The sequence below is a fragment of the Diabrotica virgifera genome, chromosome 4, assembly GCF_917563875.1.
Source record: "Diabrotica virgifera virgifera chromosome 4, PGI_DIABVI_V3a".
Lineage (NCBI taxonomy): Eukaryota > Metazoa > Arthropoda > Insecta > Coleoptera > Chrysomelidae > Diabrotica > Diabrotica virgifera.
The window spans coordinates 94,397,193-94,419,486 of record NC_065446.1 but is presented as its reverse complement, the minus strand read 5'-3'; the positions used below and the strand labels follow the sequence as shown (position 1 = coordinate 94,419,486).

The following is a 22,294-nucleotide window of genomic DNA, read 5'->3' as shown; positions in this document are numbered from 1 at the left end:
CGTCTCTAAACGACGAATTACGACGGAGGGGGGGAGGGTATTAAAAAGTCCAAATTTTTTACGACGTAGTTTATGGATGCCCCCGTTCCTAGTCCGTTTCTGAACCCAAACTGACTATCATCTATTCCTTCTTCTTGTTTTTTTATTTATACGACCATCTATTATTTTCAAGAATAATTTAAGAATGTGGCTTATTAATGATATTGTTCTATATTCACTGCAATTTTTAGCGTTTGTATTTTTAGGGATAGCACAAAAGGTTGAGAGTAACCATTGTTTTGGTATGTTTCCTGTTTTGTACACTGTGTTAAACAAGTCTACGATAATGTCTAAGGTTTCATCATTTATGCATTTTAAGCTTTCTACTGGGATTTGGTCTGGACCTACTGCTTTACCATTTTTGCTGTTTTTTAATGCCGATTTAATTTCTTCTTTTAATATCTTCAAAATCGTATCATCTTCTACTTCGACTTCCATCTGCTCTGTTCTATGGTCTTTGAACAATTCATTTATGTATTCTGTCCATCTCTTTAATTTTTCGTTAGCACTCAACACAAGTTTCCCATTTGTATCTTTTAGTATTCCCGGTTTTCTTTTTCTGTTGTTCTGAGTTAATTCCTTAATTTACAGTTAAAATAATTAGACGATAAATATTAAGCAAGAGAAATTAAACTTTTTGTCTACTTTTAAGGACAAAAAAATCAAGTTCATTACCCGAACCGAATTCAAAATTATTCTGCACATCATATTTGAAACATTATTTGGTTAAAAGATCTTATTTTTGTTGGTAAAAATATATTAATTTATGTTGATATCCGAGAAGACTTGGCCTTCCCACAATGTTGCCAAACTGAATTTTGTTTTGAGTCTACTATACACATTTTTAAGTCACAAAATAGAAGAAGGGGATTCATGATCTTCTTTACCGAGAGTTTTTATATCTTGTATGGGCCACTTTGCTAATATATTTTCCTGCCAGGTTACTGTTGCTCGGTGTTCATATTTTGTAAATGAAAGGGTAAATCTTTGATGGTAAATAAATTGTAAAAAAGCACCCAGTAGCTTGCAGGTTCAGAAATGCAATCTGACATATCAAATACTACTCTTGATCCTGAAGTCAAATATTCGCGATCATTTTTAGTAACTGCTTTGCCAGTATAATTGTCAAATTTATAACAGTATCCGCTTCTTCTGTATGTGCCATCTCAGCGACGGAGGTTGCAATCATCATGGCTATTCTAATCTTAGATGCTGCTGCTCTGAATAGTTCGGTTGATGTGCATCCGTACCATTTCCTCAAGTTACGAAACCATGAGGTTCTTCTCCTTCCTACACTTCTCTTGCCCTGGATTTTCCCCTGTATAACCAATTAAAGTATTTATGTTGTATCTCTGTCTGTAATATATTCTGTCTAACACAGGTTATGGAAAAAAGACTAGAACGTGGACAAGACACACATATACTTTTTGTCGACCTAACGAAAGCATATGACACAGTTCCCGTGAAAAAATTGTGGGAGGTTTTGGACAATACACACATATCTGCAACTGTCATCAAAGCCATACAATGCCTCTATAAAGATTCTATGTCAAGGGTAAAGAGAGGTAACCATCTGTCATCTAGATTCCAAGTAACAAAATGCCTTAAACAAGGGTGCTGCTTATCTCCCATTCTTTTCAATATATATACCGACGGTGCTCTCAGACTTTGGAAGCAGAAATGCAGTGGTATGGGTATACCAATCGGAGACATAACATTATACACTGAACTACGCAGACGACCAGGTGGTAGTTGCCCAAGATAAGGAAGACTTAGAATATATGACGAGAAAATTGATGGAAGAATACAGGAAATGAGGTTTAGAGGTAAACATAAGGAAAACACAATATCTACACATCGGTAACCAAATACAACAGGAGGACCTAGATCTTGACGGAAGTGACTACATCAGGGGTTGTACAGAGTATATATATCTAGGGATTAAATTAACAAATAGTGGAAGAACGGAACCCAGTATAGATGACAGGCAACATAACATAAATTGACACGAAAAATTGCGAAATCGGCCATTTTTAACCCTCAAAAACTGTGTGAAAAACTGAAAATTTGAATGTTGCCAAAGTAGGTGGATATTCTTTAAACATCGATTGATGAAATCCCGAAGAGTTTTTTGCAATACAATATTCAAAACTCCTTTGTTTTTTAATTGCTAATCAAGCGTGCGCGACACTATTTTCCACCGTTGCATGTGTATACAGTATACAGTATGGTGCAAATGAAAGGAATAAACTCGTTTTTTCGTAAACCGGCGACTTTAAGGAAAAATCCCGAAACAGGTCGATTTTTATTTTTAAGTTATGTAGGGGAGTGCAATTAGAATGAAAAGATACAATGTTTCGGAAAAAATCAAACAAGGTTATATTTTTCTAAAACTTTTTTTGTTAGTTTATAAATATGTTAAAGTAAAAAGTTCTACTCACAAATTTCGCCGCTAATTGTTTATTAATTGTTTAAACAATAACAATTGTTTTGTATAAATAATGTTAAGAATATGGGTGAATTCAACATTTTATTTTGATAAAAAATGTTTTTATTTTAGTTTTGATTATGCTGAACCCGAATCTGACATTACAATTTGCAAATTCAAAATGACGGATTCAAAATGGCGGATTTTTTCCTAAAAATCCTTAAAAAGTAGTTTTAAAATCCGATTTTTTTTTATAAAACCTGTTTGCTTATATGTGGATATTTTGGCAGATCCAAAATGGCGGATAACCTAAAAAATAGTTGTAAAATCATAATTACTTTACGAAATGTATTTATTTCTACATATATTTATTTTTGAGTGCTTTGATAAACCTAACTTAAATGTTAACATTATAAACTATAAAATGGCGGATCCAAAATGCGGATTTTCTAAAAAGAACACAAAAAAGAACATTTTTGTAAAACATTTAGTGTCTTTATTTTTAACAGGTTGTTGAATCTGAATTAAAGATTAAAAATTTAAATTTCAAAATGGCGGATCCAAAATGGCGGATATTTAAATGAAAAACAAGTAGAATCCAATCAAACAAATATGGAATTTCATTCTTAAAAAAAAGATAAACAAATAATTTTCACAATAATATTAAAAATTAAAATGTATTAGAAAGAATATTTAAAGAAAAACAAATTTTCGATTAGAAGGATATAAGTACATACTGGAACATAGCTTGTAATTTCAAACAACTTTTCTTTATAAGAATTTTCGATATTGTGAAATATAAAGGTACTTTACTCTTGAGTGAAATTCATATTTTTTGACATACCTCGTACAAAATTAACAAAATTTGATATTTGATGGTTGCATTTTATTTTATATACGATGCAGAGTATTTTATAAAAAATAACTTTTTTTCGTAAAACTGATATTAAAAAAGTTATCAATGGGTTCCAAGTTACGCAGACATACTGTATAAGAACTAAAAATTTTTTTTGTTGAACATTTATTATTGTTGAAGCTTATTATTAAATGTATTTTAGGTAAGTTTTACAGAAAAAAGTTTTGATCACTCTGTATATACATTTTTTCAGCTGGTAAGTTTCGGTTTTTGTATTACATTTTTGTTATCTTTCTTAGTTTTCTCAAAAATAAATTGTTTATTTCAATTTTAAACTAAAATAATTTAATGTTCTTTAAAGATTACATCCCAACCTTTAAAAAAATAGCAAAAAAATTGTATTAGATTTATTTAAACTTGAGTAATACCGTCTTAAACTGGTGGGAATTCTGTAAAACTACGAAGTTTTCAAAAATTACATTTTTTGAGACATCGTATTATTTGAATTAAATTTTTAGATTTTTTTTTTGAATAAAATATCGTTTAGTAAGATGATTGAGAGTTAAGTTGTGCAAATTTGAGAGTTTTATAAGTAAAATTGTATTAGTTACACATTTTTAAATATTTTTTAAACAAAATTCATGTAAGGCTCACTTTCCGCCCACACCGTACTTATGTCCATATATTTTATTGCTTTTTATTACAACCATAAGATAGCTTATTTCATCTTCTTTCATGTCCAATCTGTAAAATTTCTTTTGATCCATCAGTTAAAGAATTACATTAAAAAAACTCAACCGTGCACTTCTTCCAACGCTAGTTTACAGTGCGCCAATGTGTGTGAGAAGGGTGACTTTAGCGTTATAAATAAAAAATTACAGAAGCTAGAGATTTAATTTTAGAAAAATCTTTATATAAGGTTTTTTTTGTAAAATTTTCTGAATTTTTCAATGGTCAAGTCAGTTTTTTTCTAAAAATTATATTTTCGGAGTTATTTAAAAAAACATCTAACTTCGCTGTTCATTTGTTTAATAAAAAATGAAGCACTCACTTCTCGAGTAGAACTTTTTGATATGTTGTTTATTAAACATTTCTTAATGAAATTACAAAAAGTTTTATCTTGTTTGATTTTTTCCGAAGTGAAAATCTAAATGCACTCCCCTAATGATATTATGGCATATATGGTATACTGTATACTAGTGACGTAATCGATGATTTTTTTAAATGAAAATAGGGGTCGCGTGCTAGCTCATTTGAAAGGTTCTTCAATTCTCTTTTCAGTAATATAAACATTTACATAATTATTTATACAGGGTGTCCAAAATTTTTTTATTATTAAATTATTTGACAAAAAAGAAGAATGTACGTAATTTATTTAATTCAAAATACATTTTACTGCTTTCAAAAATCAGAAAACAAAGTTAATTTCACAAATAAACATTGCTTTTCGCTTAAATTAAATGTTCAAACTTCCAAGAGGCAGGTGGCTGGCGGGAGCTGGCTTGAACACTGAACTTAATCGAAAAGCAATGTTTATTTGTGAAATAAACATTTTTTAGTTTTCGGGTAACAGTAAAATGTATTTTGAATTAAATAAATTACATACATTCTTCTTTTTTTGTCAAATAATTTAATTTAATAAATTTTTTTTGGACACTCTGTATAAATAATTATGTAAATGTTTATATTACTGAATAGAGAATTTCAAATGAGCTAGCACACGACCCCTATTCTCATTTAAAAAAATCATCGATTACGTCATCACGTCCAGATGGATGACGTCACTAGTATACCATATATGCCACAATATCATAACTTAAAAATAAAAATCGACCTGGTTCGGGATTTTTCCTTAAAGTCGCCGGTTTACGAAAAAACGAGTTTATTCCTTTCATTTGCACCATACTGTATACTGTATACACATGCAACGGTGGAAAATAGTGTCGCGCACGCTTAATTAGCAATTAAAAAACAAAGGAGTTTTGAATATTGTATTGCAAAAAACTCTTCGGGATTTCATCCCGAATATTGAGGGTTAAAAATGGCGGATTTCGCAATTTTTCAATTTTTAATCGCTTATGTCAAAAACTATCATTTTTAGAGAAAAGTCACTAAAGACCTTTTCTGTTTGGAATGATCCAAAAAACTTTAAAAAACTTTTTTCCATGCAAAAAAATAATTTTAGGAAAAAAAACAAAAAAAAACGTTTAAAAATTTTTTGTAAATGAAGATCACATACAAGCCTCACAAGACCTGCAACACCATCTGGACATACTCAGTGAATGGTACACAAAATGGCGAACAAAAGTAAATAAAACAAAATCATCTCAAATAACGTTTACAACCCGCCACAACACATGCCCACCTGTAAGAATGGAAAATGTACGAATACCAACAGTAACAGACGCTAAATACCTTGGCCTCCGTCTTGACCAACGTCTTACTTGGAAAAAACATATACAGACTAAAAGAAGACACCTGGACTAGAAATTTCGGCAAATGTATTGGCTCCTTGGACGCAGATCAAAACTCAACATCCAAAACAAAATTCTTCTGTACAAAGCAATACTCAAACCTATTTGGTACTACGGACTACACCTCTGGGGCTGTATAAAGTCAACATCACTGAATATCATCCAAAGATTTCAGTCTAAAGTTCTAAGATCAATAGTGGATGCACCATGGTATGTAACTAACCAAACACTTCACGAAGACTTAAATATACCTGTCATCAGAGAAGAAATGCATCGAGCCTCGGAATCACAAAACGAGCGTACCATTTACCATGACAATGAGTTAGTAAGGAAATTATTCCATAATGGCCCTGCTACAAGGAGGCTAGATAGAACCTGGCCTCAGGACCTATTTTAAAACTTAAACATAAATAGAATAAGATGAGACATCATTGGAAGTCTCTTCTTCATGCCCAAAAACATGGAACAAATTTACTTAATACTCTTTTAATGATGTAGATTGTAAATAAACATAATTACATAAAAAAAATAAAAATTTGACCACCTTTTGGTCCTAGCAATATGCAGATTTGTTAAAGGAAGTCCTTTTTGAGTAAGATTGTGCAAAAAATCCGAATCAGAATATTTTTCCAAGCGGATGCGCAGTGGCTTTCTGGACTATATCAAGTATTTGGTAATTAAATGCGTTTATGAATGATCTTTAAAAACATTTTAAGTGTGTGCGACATCAGGCTTATGGTGCGGTGGTTGGTGCATTCTCTAGCGTTTTTCTTTTTTGGGAGACAAATAAATGTTGAGATTGAAGTCAACCATTCATTGGTTATGTCACCCGACTGATAAATTTCATTAAAGCTTTAAGAGGATATCCATGTACTCATTTTCTATTATTTTAAGGATATCAATAGTCAGTTGATTTGGTCCTGGGCTTTTCCGTTTCTGGTGTTCTTTAGTGCATACAACATTTCTTGCTTTGTAATTTCTACACTTGTTTCTCTGTCCTCGAAAGATATGTCTTGTAGGTTTCCTCTTTCGTTGTCGAAGAGCTCTTCCATATATTCTTTCCATCGTTTTAGTTTTTTGTCAGTCGAGTGACACTTTGACAGTTTTAATTTCACGAGCCGAATGCGAGTGAAATTATGTCAAAGTGTCACGAGGGCAAAAATTCTATATTAATTTTAGAGATCGAGTGCAATTTGTTGCGATTATTTCATGAATAAAACTGTTCAAAACCAAAATGTTATTGTAATTTATTTATGTAAGTACAAATTAGTACAATTAAACACACAGTTGTTATAAATATTTGACGCTTGAAAGTCATCACTTTTATAATTTTTAAAACATTAATTGTCATTAATGTCACTGAATGTATTTTTTCATAGCAACGAAGGGCATCTGACGTAATATACTTGACGACGGGCAATTATCAGTAGTAATTGCACAAGAGCTCTAAAATTCTATATTAATTTTAGAGATCGAGTGCAATTTGTTGCGATTATTTCACGAATAAAACTGTTTAAAACCAAAATTTTATTGTAATTTATTTATGTAAGTACAAATTAGTACAATTAAACAAATAGTTGTTATAAATATTAATTTGACGGTTGAAAGTCATCACTTTTATAATTTTTAAAACATTAATTGTCATTAATGTCACTGAATGTATTTTTTCGTAGCAACGAAGGGCATCTGACGTAATATACTTGACGACGGGAAATTATCAAAAATTATCGATTTAATTTAGATTTCTGTAGCTTTCTATTGGTCAGAATCTCCTATGAATGAAATAATCAGTAGTAATTTCACAAGAGCTCTAAAATTCTATATTAATTTTAGAGATCGAGTGCAATTTGTTGCGATTATTTCATGAATAAAACTCTTCAAAACCAAAATTTTATTGTAATTTATTTATGTAAGTACAAATTAGTACAATTAAACAAATAGTTGTTATAAATATTAATTTTACGGTTGAAAGTCATCACTTTTATAATTTTTAAAACATTAATTGTCATTAACGTCACTGAATGTATTTTTTCGTAGCAACGAAGGGCATCTGACGTAATATATTTGACGACGGGAAATTATCAAAAATTATCAATTAAATTTAGATTTCTGTAGCTTTCTATTGGTCAGAATCTTCTATGAATGAAATAATCATTTTTATCTACAAGAGTTGTGTTGTGGTTTCTTTTTTGCAGCCCAGCCATTTCTTTAACCTTTTTATGCAGATTGAATACTTTGAATAGGTCGTCGTAATTAAATTACGGTAAATATTTATTTGAGTGTTTTTGGTGTAAAGTTAAAATCTTCGGGAGTTACAGAGCAATACTTGAAAAAAAGAAAATTTCGGAGCGCTACTTTGTTTATAAACAAATCAGCACAATTTTTGCGGACTTTGCATACCTATATTACTAATACTAGGTTGTTCAATAAGTTTTGCGGTTCAATAAGAAAAACACAATTTTATGAATTGAAATATACTTTATTATTCAGTATAATCTCTCTGAACATCAATACACTTGTTTCAAAGAGATTTCAATTTATTAATTCCATCCCTGAAGGGAGAATCAGGAAGGGCTGCAAAATACGCTTCCACAGCTGTTATATACTCATCATTTGATGAAAAACGCTTTCCACGCATACATTTTTTTAGGTATTGAAACAAATGGAAGTCGCTAGGAACCAAATCTGATTAAGACTGTGGATGCTCTCACAATTCGAACTTTAATTCATCGATTTTAGCCATTGATAAAATACTCATAGAACACAGTGCATTGTCCTGATGAAAAAGGATTCTTTTCTTTTGCAAGTCTAAATGGTTTGCCGGGTCTTTCTTCACGATTTTTTCCTTTAGCTGGTCTAAATGGTTACAATAATATCCAGAATTTATTGTTTTATGAACTTGCAAGTAATCCACAACAAAAATTCCTCTCACATCCCAAAAACTGATGCTAAAATCTTCTTGGTCGATTTGTGGACACAAACTCGTTTTGGAGCCGAAAAACCAGATTCTACCACTTTTTAAACTATTTGTTTTGATTCAGGATTATGGTGATAGACCAAGTCTCCTACATTGTGATGAATCGATGCACAAAATCTACTTTATCCTTTCGAAAACGCCCTAAATATTGCTGAGAAAGTCGCATTAGAATGTGTTTGTGGTCCGTTGTAAGCAAATGCGGCACCCATTGTAACCACAGCCTTTTGAAGCCCAATACTTCGGCCAAAATATTGCTTACGCTGCCAAATGAGATGTATAGGGATTCTACTAAATAATTTTCAGTTATTCAACGAGTTTCCAATACCATATCTTGTGTTTTTTCTACGATGTCTGGTGGTCTTGCTGTTTTTGGCGTCTTTGACGTGGATCGTCTTCAAGGCTTGAACGACCACGTTTAAATTGAGAAACTCACTTTCTACAGTAATAATTGAAGGCGAAGAGTCCTTATACACTTTTAAAAAATACTGTGACACATCGATACTAAATCTCTCTCTCTCCTGTCGTTTCCTCATTACTGAGGATCGTGATTTCTTCCAATATTCCTAACAATGTTTCTCCATTGGTCTCTATCTTCAGCTGCTCTAAGAGCTTCGCAGAATGAGTTTCCAGCTGAATGCTTTATTTGGTCAGACCATCTAGTTGGTGATCGTCCTCTTGATCTTCTCCCCGGAACGTTTCCAGAAACAATTAATCTCTCCAAACTGTCGTCACCTCTGCGAACCACGTGACCAAAGAATTGCAGAATTCGTTGCAGACATAATGTGGACAGCCTTTTTTTAATATTGAGTTGGTTTAGAATGGAAACGTTTGTCCTATGAGCTGTCCAAGGTATGCGCAGCATTCTTCTCCAGCACCATATCTCAAAGGCATCAATTTTTTGGCGCTCGCATGCGCGAAGAGTCCAAGTCTCTGCTCCGTATAGAAATATTGAGAATACAAGGGCATTCACCAGTCTCATCTTGATATTTTGAGAGATAGATCTGTCTTTCCAAACTTTAGTTAGGCGACTCATCGCATTTTTTGCCATACCAATACGTCTCCGAACTTCTGTTTCACAGTTGCCATCGTTAGTTATAATAGACCCGAGATAGACAAAGGTGTTTACTATCTGGTATTCCTGTAATATGTTAGTCAGTTGAATAGTGTCAAATCTGTCGACCACCATTATTTTTGTCTTAGCTTTATTGATTTTCAGACCAACTTTATTGCTTTCGTACTCAACTCTTCGCAAAAGATCAAACATTTCTTGCTCATTTGCTGCTATAAGTGTAGTGTCATCAGCAAATCTTAAATTGGAGATTTTCCTACCAGCTACTGTTACTCCACCGGCCCATCCTTCTAAAACCATTTTCATGACATGTTCATTATAAATGTTAAATAAGTCAGGTGACAACACGCATCCTTGTCTAACACCTCTCTCGGTCTTGAATTGGTTTGAGAACTTCTGATCTAGTCGTACTGTCGCTATATTAGACTGGTACAGATTTTTAATAAGTGTCACCAGGTGCATTGGTGCGCCTATTTCTATTAAAATTGACCACAGATTTATCCAGCTTACACAATCAAATGCCTTTTGGTAGCCAACGAAGCATATAATCATAGGTACTTGAAATTCTCTAGACTTTTCAATGAGTTGTCTCAGGTTCAGGATTTGTTCCCTTGTACCTTTACCCTTTACAAACCCCGCTTGTTCCTGAGGTATTTGGTAATGTAGATAGGTTTTTAATCTGTTTTTGATGATGTGCAACAAGATTTTACTAGCATGTGTTATTAGTAGTGTGACCAACTCCAATTCAGTCGAATTCGGGACAAGGCTAAAAAGAATACTTGAAATCCGGGACTTTTCAGTGAAAAACGGGCCATTTTCCAAAAACAGAAAAAAAACATTTATTAGCCATCATTTTTCAGGACGATATTTAAAATACAGAAACGAAAAAAGTCCACAGTTTGAGTTTTCGTAGAACTATAATACCACGATATAAAATGGATGCGTTTTAAATGTGGTATTAGTATCACACTCTAGAAATTGTCAACTTTTTTTCGTCCCACCAATTTCTCAGAAAAATAACGTATTCAAAATTTCAATATAGAATTTTACTAAAACGTCGAAAATTCGGATGGCCCGGACGCCTTGTCCGGGACGCCGGGACACGATTTCGTAATTCGGGCCACGTCCCGGATTTTTCGGGCTAGTTGGTCACACTAGTTATTAGTGACAGTGTGCGGTAGTTTTCACATCTGGTAGTAGTTCCTTTTTTGTGTAGTGGGATATAAATTGAGGTACACCAATCAGATGGCCATTTTCCTGAATTCCAAACAGCGACACAGATAGAATGGATGATATGTAATCCTTTGTCACCTAGTAACTGTAGTATTTCACATGGTATTGAATCAATGCCTGGGGATTTATTTATCTTTAGTGATTTAATTGCATCTTTGACTTCAAAGAGTAAGACAGTAGGTTCTCTAGGGTAGTCAGAAGGCCACTGATTTTCTGCTGATACCTCGTTATTTTTATATAGCTCGCCACAGTAGTTTCGCCATGTTTCCAATATTTCATCAGTATCGGTCTTTAAATCACCTTCCTTATCTATTACAGACCACGTTTGAGGTTTAAATTCTCTGGCAAGGAGTTTGATCTTCTGGAATAAGTCTCTCGGTTCATTTCGACAGCCATGTTCCTCTATCTCTCTGCATATTTGAAAGATGTAATCAGCTTTATCTTTGCGGCACTGTTTTCTGATTTCTCTCGATAACGCTCTGTATTCATCGTTTGTTCCGTATCTAGTTTTATGTTCTTTCCTGCGTTGAATCACAGTCCACGTATTAAAGGATATCCATGGCTTACGGCCAGTGGAAACCGCTGCCTCACAGTCTTTTGCAGCCTCGATTACCTTATCTTTCAGATAGATCCAAGTACTCTCAGGGTCACTATCTACTTGGTCTAAAGAAAGAGCATCTTCTAGGTTTTGTTGGAAGTCATTGATTTTTGATGGACTTAGATATATGACTTTTCTCTGGGGTCTTCTTTCGGGGACTTTAAAACGAAGTAGAACGTTCAATACCAGGAGTTGATGATCGCTTCCACAGTCTGCGCCAGGATATGTTTTACAGTTGATGGACGACGACTTCCATCTTGATCTTATTAGGATGTAGTCTATTTGATTCCTTGTTCGTCCATCTGGGCTGCGCCATGTGTATACTAAATGGCTTTAAAAAAAATAATGAGTTGACAGAGTGAAATAAAACACATACGTTCATATGAAGAGTGTACCAACACAACAAAAAAAAAATTAGGCTAGTAGCAACGCCCTCTTTTATCGAACCGCAAGACTTATTGAACAATCTAATGCAATCTTAAGATTCGATTTCAGAAATAAAAAAGCTGGCAATAAATAACTTTTCCTTGTTTTTTCCTAATTTGCTCAGAGTAAAAGCTATTTTATCGACTTTCGGGTACTTTTCGCAAAATCCTTTTTACTTTTACGTAAAAATAATCCCTTGGCTGTTACATAACGTTTAGGTAGGGGGATAGAGGTACAGAAAAATGATACGGTGCGTTACAAGGAGAGGAGGGAGTCAAAAATCTTCAAACCTTGCGTTAGTTTACACTTGAACGCTTCCTAAGTCTATAATTAAATCCAATTTTTAAATTTATTTATACCGCATAGACAGAGTACTACTTTGGAAGATTGGAATAAATGAGAACAATCATAATCATTAATTATACCAACTAAAAACAAAGATTACAAATTGAACGCCTAAATTCAAGGGTGAACAAATTAACGAGTCTCAACACGCGAGCTTAGTGATGACCTCTAATCTGATTATTCGGTTTTGGACTTACAACAGCGGAAAAAATTGTTTAAAGTTTATTTCAGGATCAATTAAATATGTTTCAAAAATAACGACTACCACAGAAGTTTAGACAGATCTTCAACGTCATCATTATAAAAAAATTATTGTAATTTCTAATATGTATAAACCAATGTGATTTCCAGAATTAATTTGCGTTGTACAGGATTGTCCATACTAATGGAATATTTTGATTAACAATCACATGTCATATGCACAGTAGATGCTTGCCCATTATAGACCAGCGTCCTATTATAGGTCACTCAAAATTATATTTTTTATCAACCCTAAAATTTGTTTAAATTTAAAGAAAACATTTTCAAAGATATTTTTTAAGGCTGTAGTAAACTGAATTATAATTTTTGTAGTATTATACTCGTATTTGTAATGGTAGGGGAGCAGAGTATGCTAAATGTGCAGTCATTCGAGCGTTATGGGGATCTATTGGGTTGTGAAGAGTAGGTCATAAAATCAAAAAAAGTTAAGTAAAATTTACCATTTTAGTGGGGACTTTCCATTTTTAATTTAATTTTCCATTTCCAACAATCGTTTTTTTAGATTATAGCGCCATCTATCCATAATTTGAAAAAATTACTCGAATAAAAGTTACTTATTTTTACATAAGGAATCCAAATATGCAATAAAAAATGGGAGCTCCCATTCAAGATTTTAAGGGGGTTATAGTATTTTTGATTATTTTTTTCGATTTTTTTGTATCGGCTTATTCGATTGTAAATATTTTTAAGAGTATACCATTAAAATTTCAAGTTAATCTGAGCAAAATTGACGGAGATATGGATATATACAAAAAATTTCTTAGTATTATTGGCAAAACTCCTTTTTTCTTAAAACGCGTTTTCTGAAAACATGTTTTTTTGAGGCGGTGTACATCATAACTCAAAAAGTAATGCACCGATCTTTCTGAAATTTTGCACACTTCTTTTATAGATATTTTATTAGGTAGTGACGTCGAGTTTTTTCTTATAATTTTTTTGTTTATATTACCATTTTTCTCTTTACCAAACACACTTTTTTTGTTTTTTTCGATTTTTTCACTTTAAAGTTATACCATGAATTTAAAAATCAATATAATCATAAAAACTCGACGTCACTACCTCAAGAAACTCTTAAACTAAAATAATCTTTTTGGTTTATATATTTCAAATGATTCTGTCCGAAGATATAGTGTACACCGCAAATCATCTTCTTTTTTGGATCGTCTACTTAAAAATGACGCCACTGCTTTATTGTTTAATATTTTTCAATAAAAATTTAACTGAATCATCTTCAAGTGTTGTTCTTTAAGATATCCTTTTACCCATTTAATTTAACCCCACCACTTTCAAGGGAAAACGTTTTAAAATTATGCAAAAAACGCAGAATTAACTATACCCCCCTTAAAGTAACCCCCACCCCACCTCCGTGGGGGTCGTGTTTGGTGTCATTCGATAGATTTTTCAAAAATATTGAATACGAGTATTTTTCAGTTTTTCGATATGATATTCATTTCGCGAAATATCGCGGGATTCGTATTTAAAATTTTAAATTTACCCCACACCCTTCCCCGTGGGAAGTCGTGTTTGGTATCATTCGATAGAGTTTTGAAAAATATTGAGCACGTATTTTTTAGTTTTTCTTGTGAAACTTTTAGTATTCGCTTTTTTCTTGTGAAACTTTGGGACTCACCCATTTCCTTACCCTCGTAGTTGTCAATTCTTGCGATTTTTTTAACTTTTGATGACATTACAGTAAGAATACTGACTACAGCAATGTCTTTTTGTGTGTATTACTGACAACGAAAACAAAATATAAAGGAAGTACAAGTATAGTCGAAGGATTCCCCGTAAAACATAAACAAAAAGAACAATATTGTACAATAAAATCGAGGGATTCCCTGTAAAACATAAGCGAAAAGGATGCCAAGCCAACTTGGCAGATTTCAATTCTATACTTAGTTATTTTATTTAATTAAAAACACAATGTTATGTACAACGTTGTTCTGTCCCATCTCTCACCAATGTAATGTACCGCAACGTTTACACGACCGCCTCCCCACCCCCAAATTGTGTTACGTAATACTTAACCGACCCCTTAAAAGCAAAAATTTTGCACCCACCAAAAATTATGTTCATTTTGATAACTTATTTTATCGTGAACATATCTATTAACGGATTTCGCTATTTTTGTATTATTTTAATTTTTTTCTTTGGCACTTAAGCTGTTTTGGGCAAAGGGGTACTCAAACTTCTCTTTTGAGCTTATACCAGGTGGAAAAAAGGGAATGTTTTTCTTATGTTAAGTTTGAGACACCCAGTAGGAAGGACAAGGTAAAAGGGTGGTCTACATCGAAATCATGTTGTAGTCTCATCTGTTATATCTTTTTATAATTTGTTTCAGAAAAAAGTCTTACCTTGAGAAGTAGGTATAAGTAACTGTGCCCCCTGAATTCCCTGGACTAGTTGACCTGACGCTAAAATAAACTGGGGCATCACTGCCGGTTGCTGGGAACCCATTAGAGTACTACTAGGAGGTGCCATGGAAGAGGGAGGTGGAGGGGGAGGTTGGGTATTCATCGTAGTAGTCATGATACTAGGCGGCGTTTCTGCTATTGTACTTGGTTGAGTACTCCTAGGTATGGTTGCTGAAACAATAAAAAATGTTGTTGATATAATATATCCTCTTAGAATTTAGAATCTATTTAGTACTACCAGTATAACTTTGTTTACTGTACTAGTGTACACTCATTTTTACCTTCAAAATATTAGCTATTTACCTGACCTTTAACGAATACAAAACTATGGCTATTTGGGGAAAAACATAAATGAAATAAGTGACTATTTAAGTGAAATCAGAGTAAGGATAGTACAAGCAAGAAGCGCAATCAAAAGTATGAAACAAATACTATTGTATTTGTAAAGACGTAAACCTGAAATTAAGTGTGCGAATTCTGTGATGTTATGTCTTTCCGCTTCTATTGTACAATGCAGAGTCATGGACTCTTAATATTTGCTGTGTGCAAGTACTTGGAGGGGATACGAGAAACTATCGTGCGTAAATAGCGGAGAAATCTTGCAACTTTTATAAATAATTCATATTGTCAATTGAAATTGTCAAATTGACGTATATTTCATACCTACTGTCATTGAAGAAGAAAAATTATATGTTGCTTCACAATATTGATATGATATGCAATTATTATATAAAAGTAAATTTAATTAAATTAAATTTTGCTTGCAGTACTGCATTTAATAATTATTTTTATTTACTACATCAATTGTTTAACTTTTAATAACATAACCTCAATCGTACTTTTTCTTGTTTTTTCGGCTATGGCCTTGTGAATTATCTAGCAACCAGGACTAATATAATTTGCCAATATAATTAAAAGTGCTAAGAATGTTGCTGAGCTATGAAACCAGGTGTCGCTTTTCCGAACTTGCACGGTCCCAATCTTCTTCTTAACGTGCCCTATCAAGTCCCCTTGACGTTGGCGATTAACATGGCGAAACTGTCTCTGTCTCGAGCTATTCTAAATAGGTGTTCTGATTTCTTTATTCCTGTCCACTCCCAGATATTCTTCAACCAAGAGGCCTGCTTTCTACCAATTCCTCTGCGTCCTTCGATTTTACCCATACGGTCCCAATACGTTGCCTAAATAAATAGGAAGCTCTTGAAATATGGACATACCGAATTTCAAAAATACCTTCGACAAATAAAGTATTCAATGAAGGAGTTGTGTGCAAAAAAACAAAGATGATGAAATATTGTAACGTATGTCCCTAAAGTTTTCGGAAAATTTTAGATTTAAAAGTATTATTGGTAGGAAACATTGGATCAAGTTGCCATTGGAAACCAAAGTTAGTAAACAACTTAAACGATATAAATAATGTCAGTTTTGACAACTACGGTTCGTTAAGATGTCATACAAATTTAATATTCGTCAAAGTATTTATCGTTTAGTTGGACATGTACCAAAAAGCGATATTGTAAGGCAGGCCAGGCCGCACATCAAAGAAACATGAAATGTAAATTACGTTTCATGGAAATAAAACACTGCTAAACAAATATACGTCCGGCCATTTATGAAACTCTCCGAAAATAAAAATGTGTCATGAGCATGAATCACACTCGTTTCATTGGTAGGCGGACTTTGAGATTTGATTAGCAGTGTTTTATTTTCATGAAACATGTTTCACGTTTCACGTTTCATGTTTTTCGTTTCATGTTTCTTTGGTGTGCGGCTTGCTTAAGAATTTTTGGTGCTCAAAATATTTTTGTGTCAACGATTTACCAGACAATTAAAGAGTGCGAAAATAGTATACTATGCCTTAATTTGCCCAAAAGTGGAAGATCAAGAGTTTTAACTTCTCTTCGGGAACAGAGATTAATTCAGAGTATGGAGTACCAATTAGGAAAGTCTTTGCGAAATGTTGGCCGAAGATCTAATGTTTCAAGGATGACTGTAAGGACCGATTTCTCATGTCGAGTTCAACTCAAGTTTAACCTGAACTTTTGGTAAACTACAGTTAAACGTCAAAATTTTGACGTTAACCTGTGGTTCACTGGAAGTTCAGCTTAAACTTGAGTTGAACTGGATATGAGAAATTCGACCTAAGTAGAACAATTTCTAGAAATAATTTAAAACAATATAAAAGAAAGAATGCTCTTAAGTACACACCAGCCCAGTTAGAAAAAAATCCTAGATGTTGCCGTGCATTTAGACGTATTCATTTTTCTGGTAAAATTCTCATTGTGGATGATGAAAAGTATTTTACTTTATCCAATTCCGAAATGAAGGGCAACGACGGATTTTATACATGCAATGTATGTACAATATTCACCGGACGAAGTTAGGTTTGAGGGGAAAGTGAAATTTGCCGATAAAACTTTGGTATGGTGTGCCATCTCAAAAGCTGGTGTTTCACAGCCGTTTGTTGGGCGTGTTCGCGGTGAAGCTCCCAATGCTGACATTTACGTTGACAGGTGTATTACAAAGCTTGTTCAATTAATAAATAGGCCCGACCTAGCGTCATGCCAGAAGAACGACAGATTGGTTAACTGCTTAAAATATAAATTTTGTTCCCAAGCGTCACCAAACTAGAGTCAAACTAGAGTATATAGTCTACTTTTGACTGTATACATGAACATTTCACTATTAGTGGAGTCAATGAAGGTTTTCACCTCCGATTTCGTTGAACCTTCATCGATTTTCATGGAAATCGGTGAGTAGTTAGAAGATACTTCAAGGAACAAAGGTGACATGATGCCAACTTGCGCTTTTACCCTGGGGGTGGATGCCACCCCTTCTCGGGGGTGAAATTTTTTTTAATAAAAAAATTGCTAGAAATCGATTGAGCGGCAACTTCTAAGCAAAATGTGTTATATAAAGTTATTAACGTAAATCAATACTTTTTGAGTTATTAAATATCAAAAATTTTATTTTTTCTTAAAAAAATGCATGTTTTAAAGCTGTTTTCACGTATTACTCAAAAACTATAAGCTTTTGTAAAAAGACTATTATTAACAAAATTAAAGATAATAAAAATTTAATACACTCCCCACTTAAAGAACTAAACTAATGTTATTTCAAAGTGGGTTATGGGTAATTGAATGTATATTTTTTCCGACGAGTACTCAAATCTAAGTATTCAAGCTTACATAACGGGAAAACGAGCATTTTACAGAATATACTTGTTAAGCACTTGTCAAAGTACTTCGGAGTACCTATCAAAGGAGCTCCAGCAGAAGTTAATAGCATCAAAAATAAGCAAGTTATGATGAAAATAAGAGAACCTTTTCGATTTTTTTAGGAAAAAGTGAAAAATAAAACATACGCCACTTCCACAAAAATTAAAATTTGTAGTAATACTCACAAGAATTTCTTTAGGTTAACATAGTTAATGATTTCAACAATTATCACCGGTGTAGAATGCATATTTTAGAAAAAATTATACAATTTAAAAAAATCAGAATTTTTAAAATTATCGTACTTTTCATTTTCTTTTGATAATAACTTCAAAAATACTCAATATACGTAAAAAATGATATATAACTAAATTTTAGTTTTTTCTGTTCCAAATACTTTACCTGTTCTACTATTTCCGTAGAGTAAAAAATAACCGAGATAAAAACGTTTAATATTTCAACTATGCTGCGAGAACCATGTAACCGGGGCCATTTAACCTTTTATTGTTAAAGAAGTGAGAGGTTTAATAGACTAATTTTGACATTTTTTAATAGCCCTTCAAATTAAATTTTAATTAGTTTTTAGGTGAACCTAATATCTTAAACATTAACGAAATTATTTACAAAAAAACAATAACATTTTTTGGAAAAATTTTTAAAAGATACATTTTGAACCACTTTTGGTGCATAAATTTTAATGCTATCAACTTGTTTGAGGGCTTATTTGATAGATATTTCTATGAACTTTGACAAATGTTTAATAAGTTTATGTAATAAAATGCATCATTTTGCCAGTATTTAAGCTTGAATACTTAGATTTGGGTACTCGACGAAAGAAATATACATTCAATTACCTATAACTTAATTTTACTTAACATAGGAAGGTTTTTCTAGTAAGGAGTTTATTTGATTTTTTATTAGCCTCAATTTTGATAATAATAACTTTTTTGTAAAAACTTACAGTTTTTGAGTTATTTATGAAAAATCGGTTAAAAACATACATTTCTCTCCCGAAAAATTAAAATTTTTGATCTTTAATGACTAAAAAAGTTTTGATTTATTTTAATAATTTTATATAACAAATTTTGCTTATAATTTGTCCCTCTATCGAATTGTGGGGTTATTTTTAATAAAATAATTTTCACCCTCGAGGAAGGGTGCCATCCACCCCCAGAGTAAAAGCGCAAGTTGGCACCATGTCACCTTTGTTCCTTGAGATATCCTCTAACCACTCACCTATTTTCATGCAAATCGATGAAGGTTCAACGAAATCGGAGGTAATAGCTCATATCCACCTTCAGTGACTGCACTATATGAGAAAGCTGTTTTCCGCAAATGGGTGTGCGTTTTGTCACGTGAGAATACAAACAACAAGGAATTGATGAATCTCGACGCTGTTTGGACATGTTTAATCGGAATAAGTCAGAGTTTTCGTGGCGTTGTCACAATGAGTTAAACTCCAAAATCAAATCGGCAGTCATCTGAGTGAAGAGCACCCGAAGAAAGCCGTCCAAAGCGACCAAAGACGCAACAAATCGCCGAAAAGGATCACCTCTATATTTTGGGACCCGCAAGGAATTTTTTTCACTAACTATTTGAAACATGAAGAAACAATCAACAGCGGCTACTATATTAGTTTATTGGAGCGTTTGAAGACCGAAATCGTAAAGAAAAGGCTTCATTTTGTTCAAGAAAAAATTGTTGTTTCACGAAAAATTCCCGAATTGGGGCTTTGAATTGCTTCCGCACTCACCGTGTAGTTCAGATCTGGCCCCCAGCTATTACTATCTTTTTCCCGATCTAAAAAAAATGCTCCGTGGCAATATCACTCCGATGAGGACGTAGCTAATCGCCGAAACTGAAGCCCATTTTGAAGGTAAAGATAAATCGTTGTTATCCATTCGAATGTATTTTCGAAAGTGGAATGTGGCTGCGTATTGTAGAGTTCTTTTCGCTTTCTTTATTCGTCGTCTCTAGTCTTATAAATTGTAAAAGTCAGAGATTAAGGATGTTACCAGAAAGGAGTTCCAATAAGAAAAGTTTGAGATTTAAATAATTACTTACTATTTTAATTTTCATTGTAATGGTGAATTTTGTATCTGGGACTTTTCTCTTTGTATCTGGGACCTTTCTCTTTTCGTATTTTCACCTGTTTTCAAGTATTTTGTTCATTATCTATACAATTAATTCATTGATCATTACCATACTGTTATAAATATCATATGATCTTATTATTATTTATATGATTTATTATTATATGATATAGATTATTTATATGATTATTATTTAGTATTATTTATATTATTTATTTACTTACCTGACGCGCTAACACTTAAATTAAGGGGGGCATTTACAACGGGATTACTAGAGAGGTTGGCCATATTCGACAGTCCTGCCGCCAGCGAAGCCACTTGAGGAAGGTTTTGTAGAGATGCTAAATTTTGGAGATTTTGTAGAGTCACCAAACCAGCCACTGTAACAATAAAGAAAAAAATGCACTTTTTCGAATTTATAATATATGGAACAAAAGTTTTAAGGAAAAATGAATATGCTTAATTCTTCTTCTTCAAGTGCCATTTTCACGACGGGGGTTGACAATCATCATAGCTATTCGGACTTTCGACCCGGCTCCTCTGAAAGTTCATTTGATGTACCATTCTCTCAGGTTGCGCAGCGTGATTCTACGTCTATCTACGTATATTCTACGTCTATCTATGCTTCTTTTTCCATGAATCTTTCCCAGCATAATCAGGTGGAACAAGTTGTTCTCCCCACGTGTAATATGTCCAAATATTCAAATTTTCTTTCTTGTTTTGATTATATTTAAGATTTCCATTTCTTTATTCATCTTTCTCGGGTTCTTTGTTTGTAACGTGTTCTGTCCACGATATTTTCGGAATTCTTCCAATGCATAATTAGGAAAATGGAATTTCATTAAAAGATAAATATGACTGGTTTACGAAAACCAACTTTTAAAGCTAATAGCGAATCTTGGTTTATGATATCCAATAAAAGTCAATCTTCCTTTAGAGCATTTCAATCTTCCTTTGGACTTTGTTCAGGCCCACTTGATGATTTTTTTAATTCGTACCTAAATTAATTGTTGTTCGAACACAATATTAATTTACCAATATTGGATGACCTTAAAGAGATATATCGTTGGTTATCTTGAGTTGAAACTTAGGAGGTTATCCGTTCCAAATTACAACCATTCTTAAGTTATCCCCAAAGGAATGGAATGTAAAACAAATCTTCTTCTATATCTCAGCCAATTTATGGGAATGTAATCCCATTCTTTATCGATCTTTATTCCTCTCCCTAAGAAACCAAATGGCAAAGAATGTAGTGAATGCAGACTTATTAGTTTAATGAGCTATGCCGTTAAGAAACTGTTGCATATCCTTCTAAAAAATTTTACAATAAATATGAGCAAGTAATTGGTCAGGAGCAGTTTGGAATCAGGAGATGCCTTAGAACTAAAGAAGCATTTTTTTCTATGGAAATACTTCTTTCATGGGGCTGTTACATAAGAAAACCCACATACGTGTGTTTAATTGATTTTGAAAAGGAATTTGTTATTTTTTACCGCCTTGCGGTATATTACCATTTGTTATAAAATTTATTACCGTCTTGCAGAGCATCCGGCATCTGACTAGATAACGAAGACATCAAACTTACTGCCAAACTTTACTGGAACCAGACAGCCATTGTAAGTACAAACAAGAGATAATCAAAGCCAATTAGCCATTTAGAGCCAAGCTGAGGTATTTAGGCTATTTAGGTAACGTTTAAAAGATCAAAAATCCTGCAGGAAGTAATCAATAGAGTTAAAAGAATGCAGACATTGGTGACTGTCGATAAACATCCACGCAACTAAATATATGTGACCGCTAAAGAGGATATTGGCTCAAGCCACCTGGTGTGTTACACCAACAAATACTGGAAAGAGTATAACGATC

General features: G+C 33.0%; 1 protein-coding gene across 2 annotated transcripts in view; it reads right to left on the bottom strand.

Moving 5' to 3' along the window:
- Window positions 1-22,294, bottom strand: part of LOC114326083 (POU domain, class 6, transcription factor 2) — a 670,249-nt gene that overhangs the window by 78,825 nt on the left and 569,130 nt on the right. For both annotated transcript variants that reach the window (XM_028274303.2, XM_028274305.2), the window contains exons 4-5: window positions 20,653-20,808; window positions 15,061-15,291 (exon numbers count right to left, since the gene is read on the bottom strand). In XM_028274303.2, the coding sequence (XP_028130104.1) occupies window positions 15,061-15,291; window positions 20,653-20,808 (387 nt within the window). The remainder of the gene's footprint in view (window positions 1-15,060; window positions 15,292-20,652; window positions 20,809-22,294) is intronic.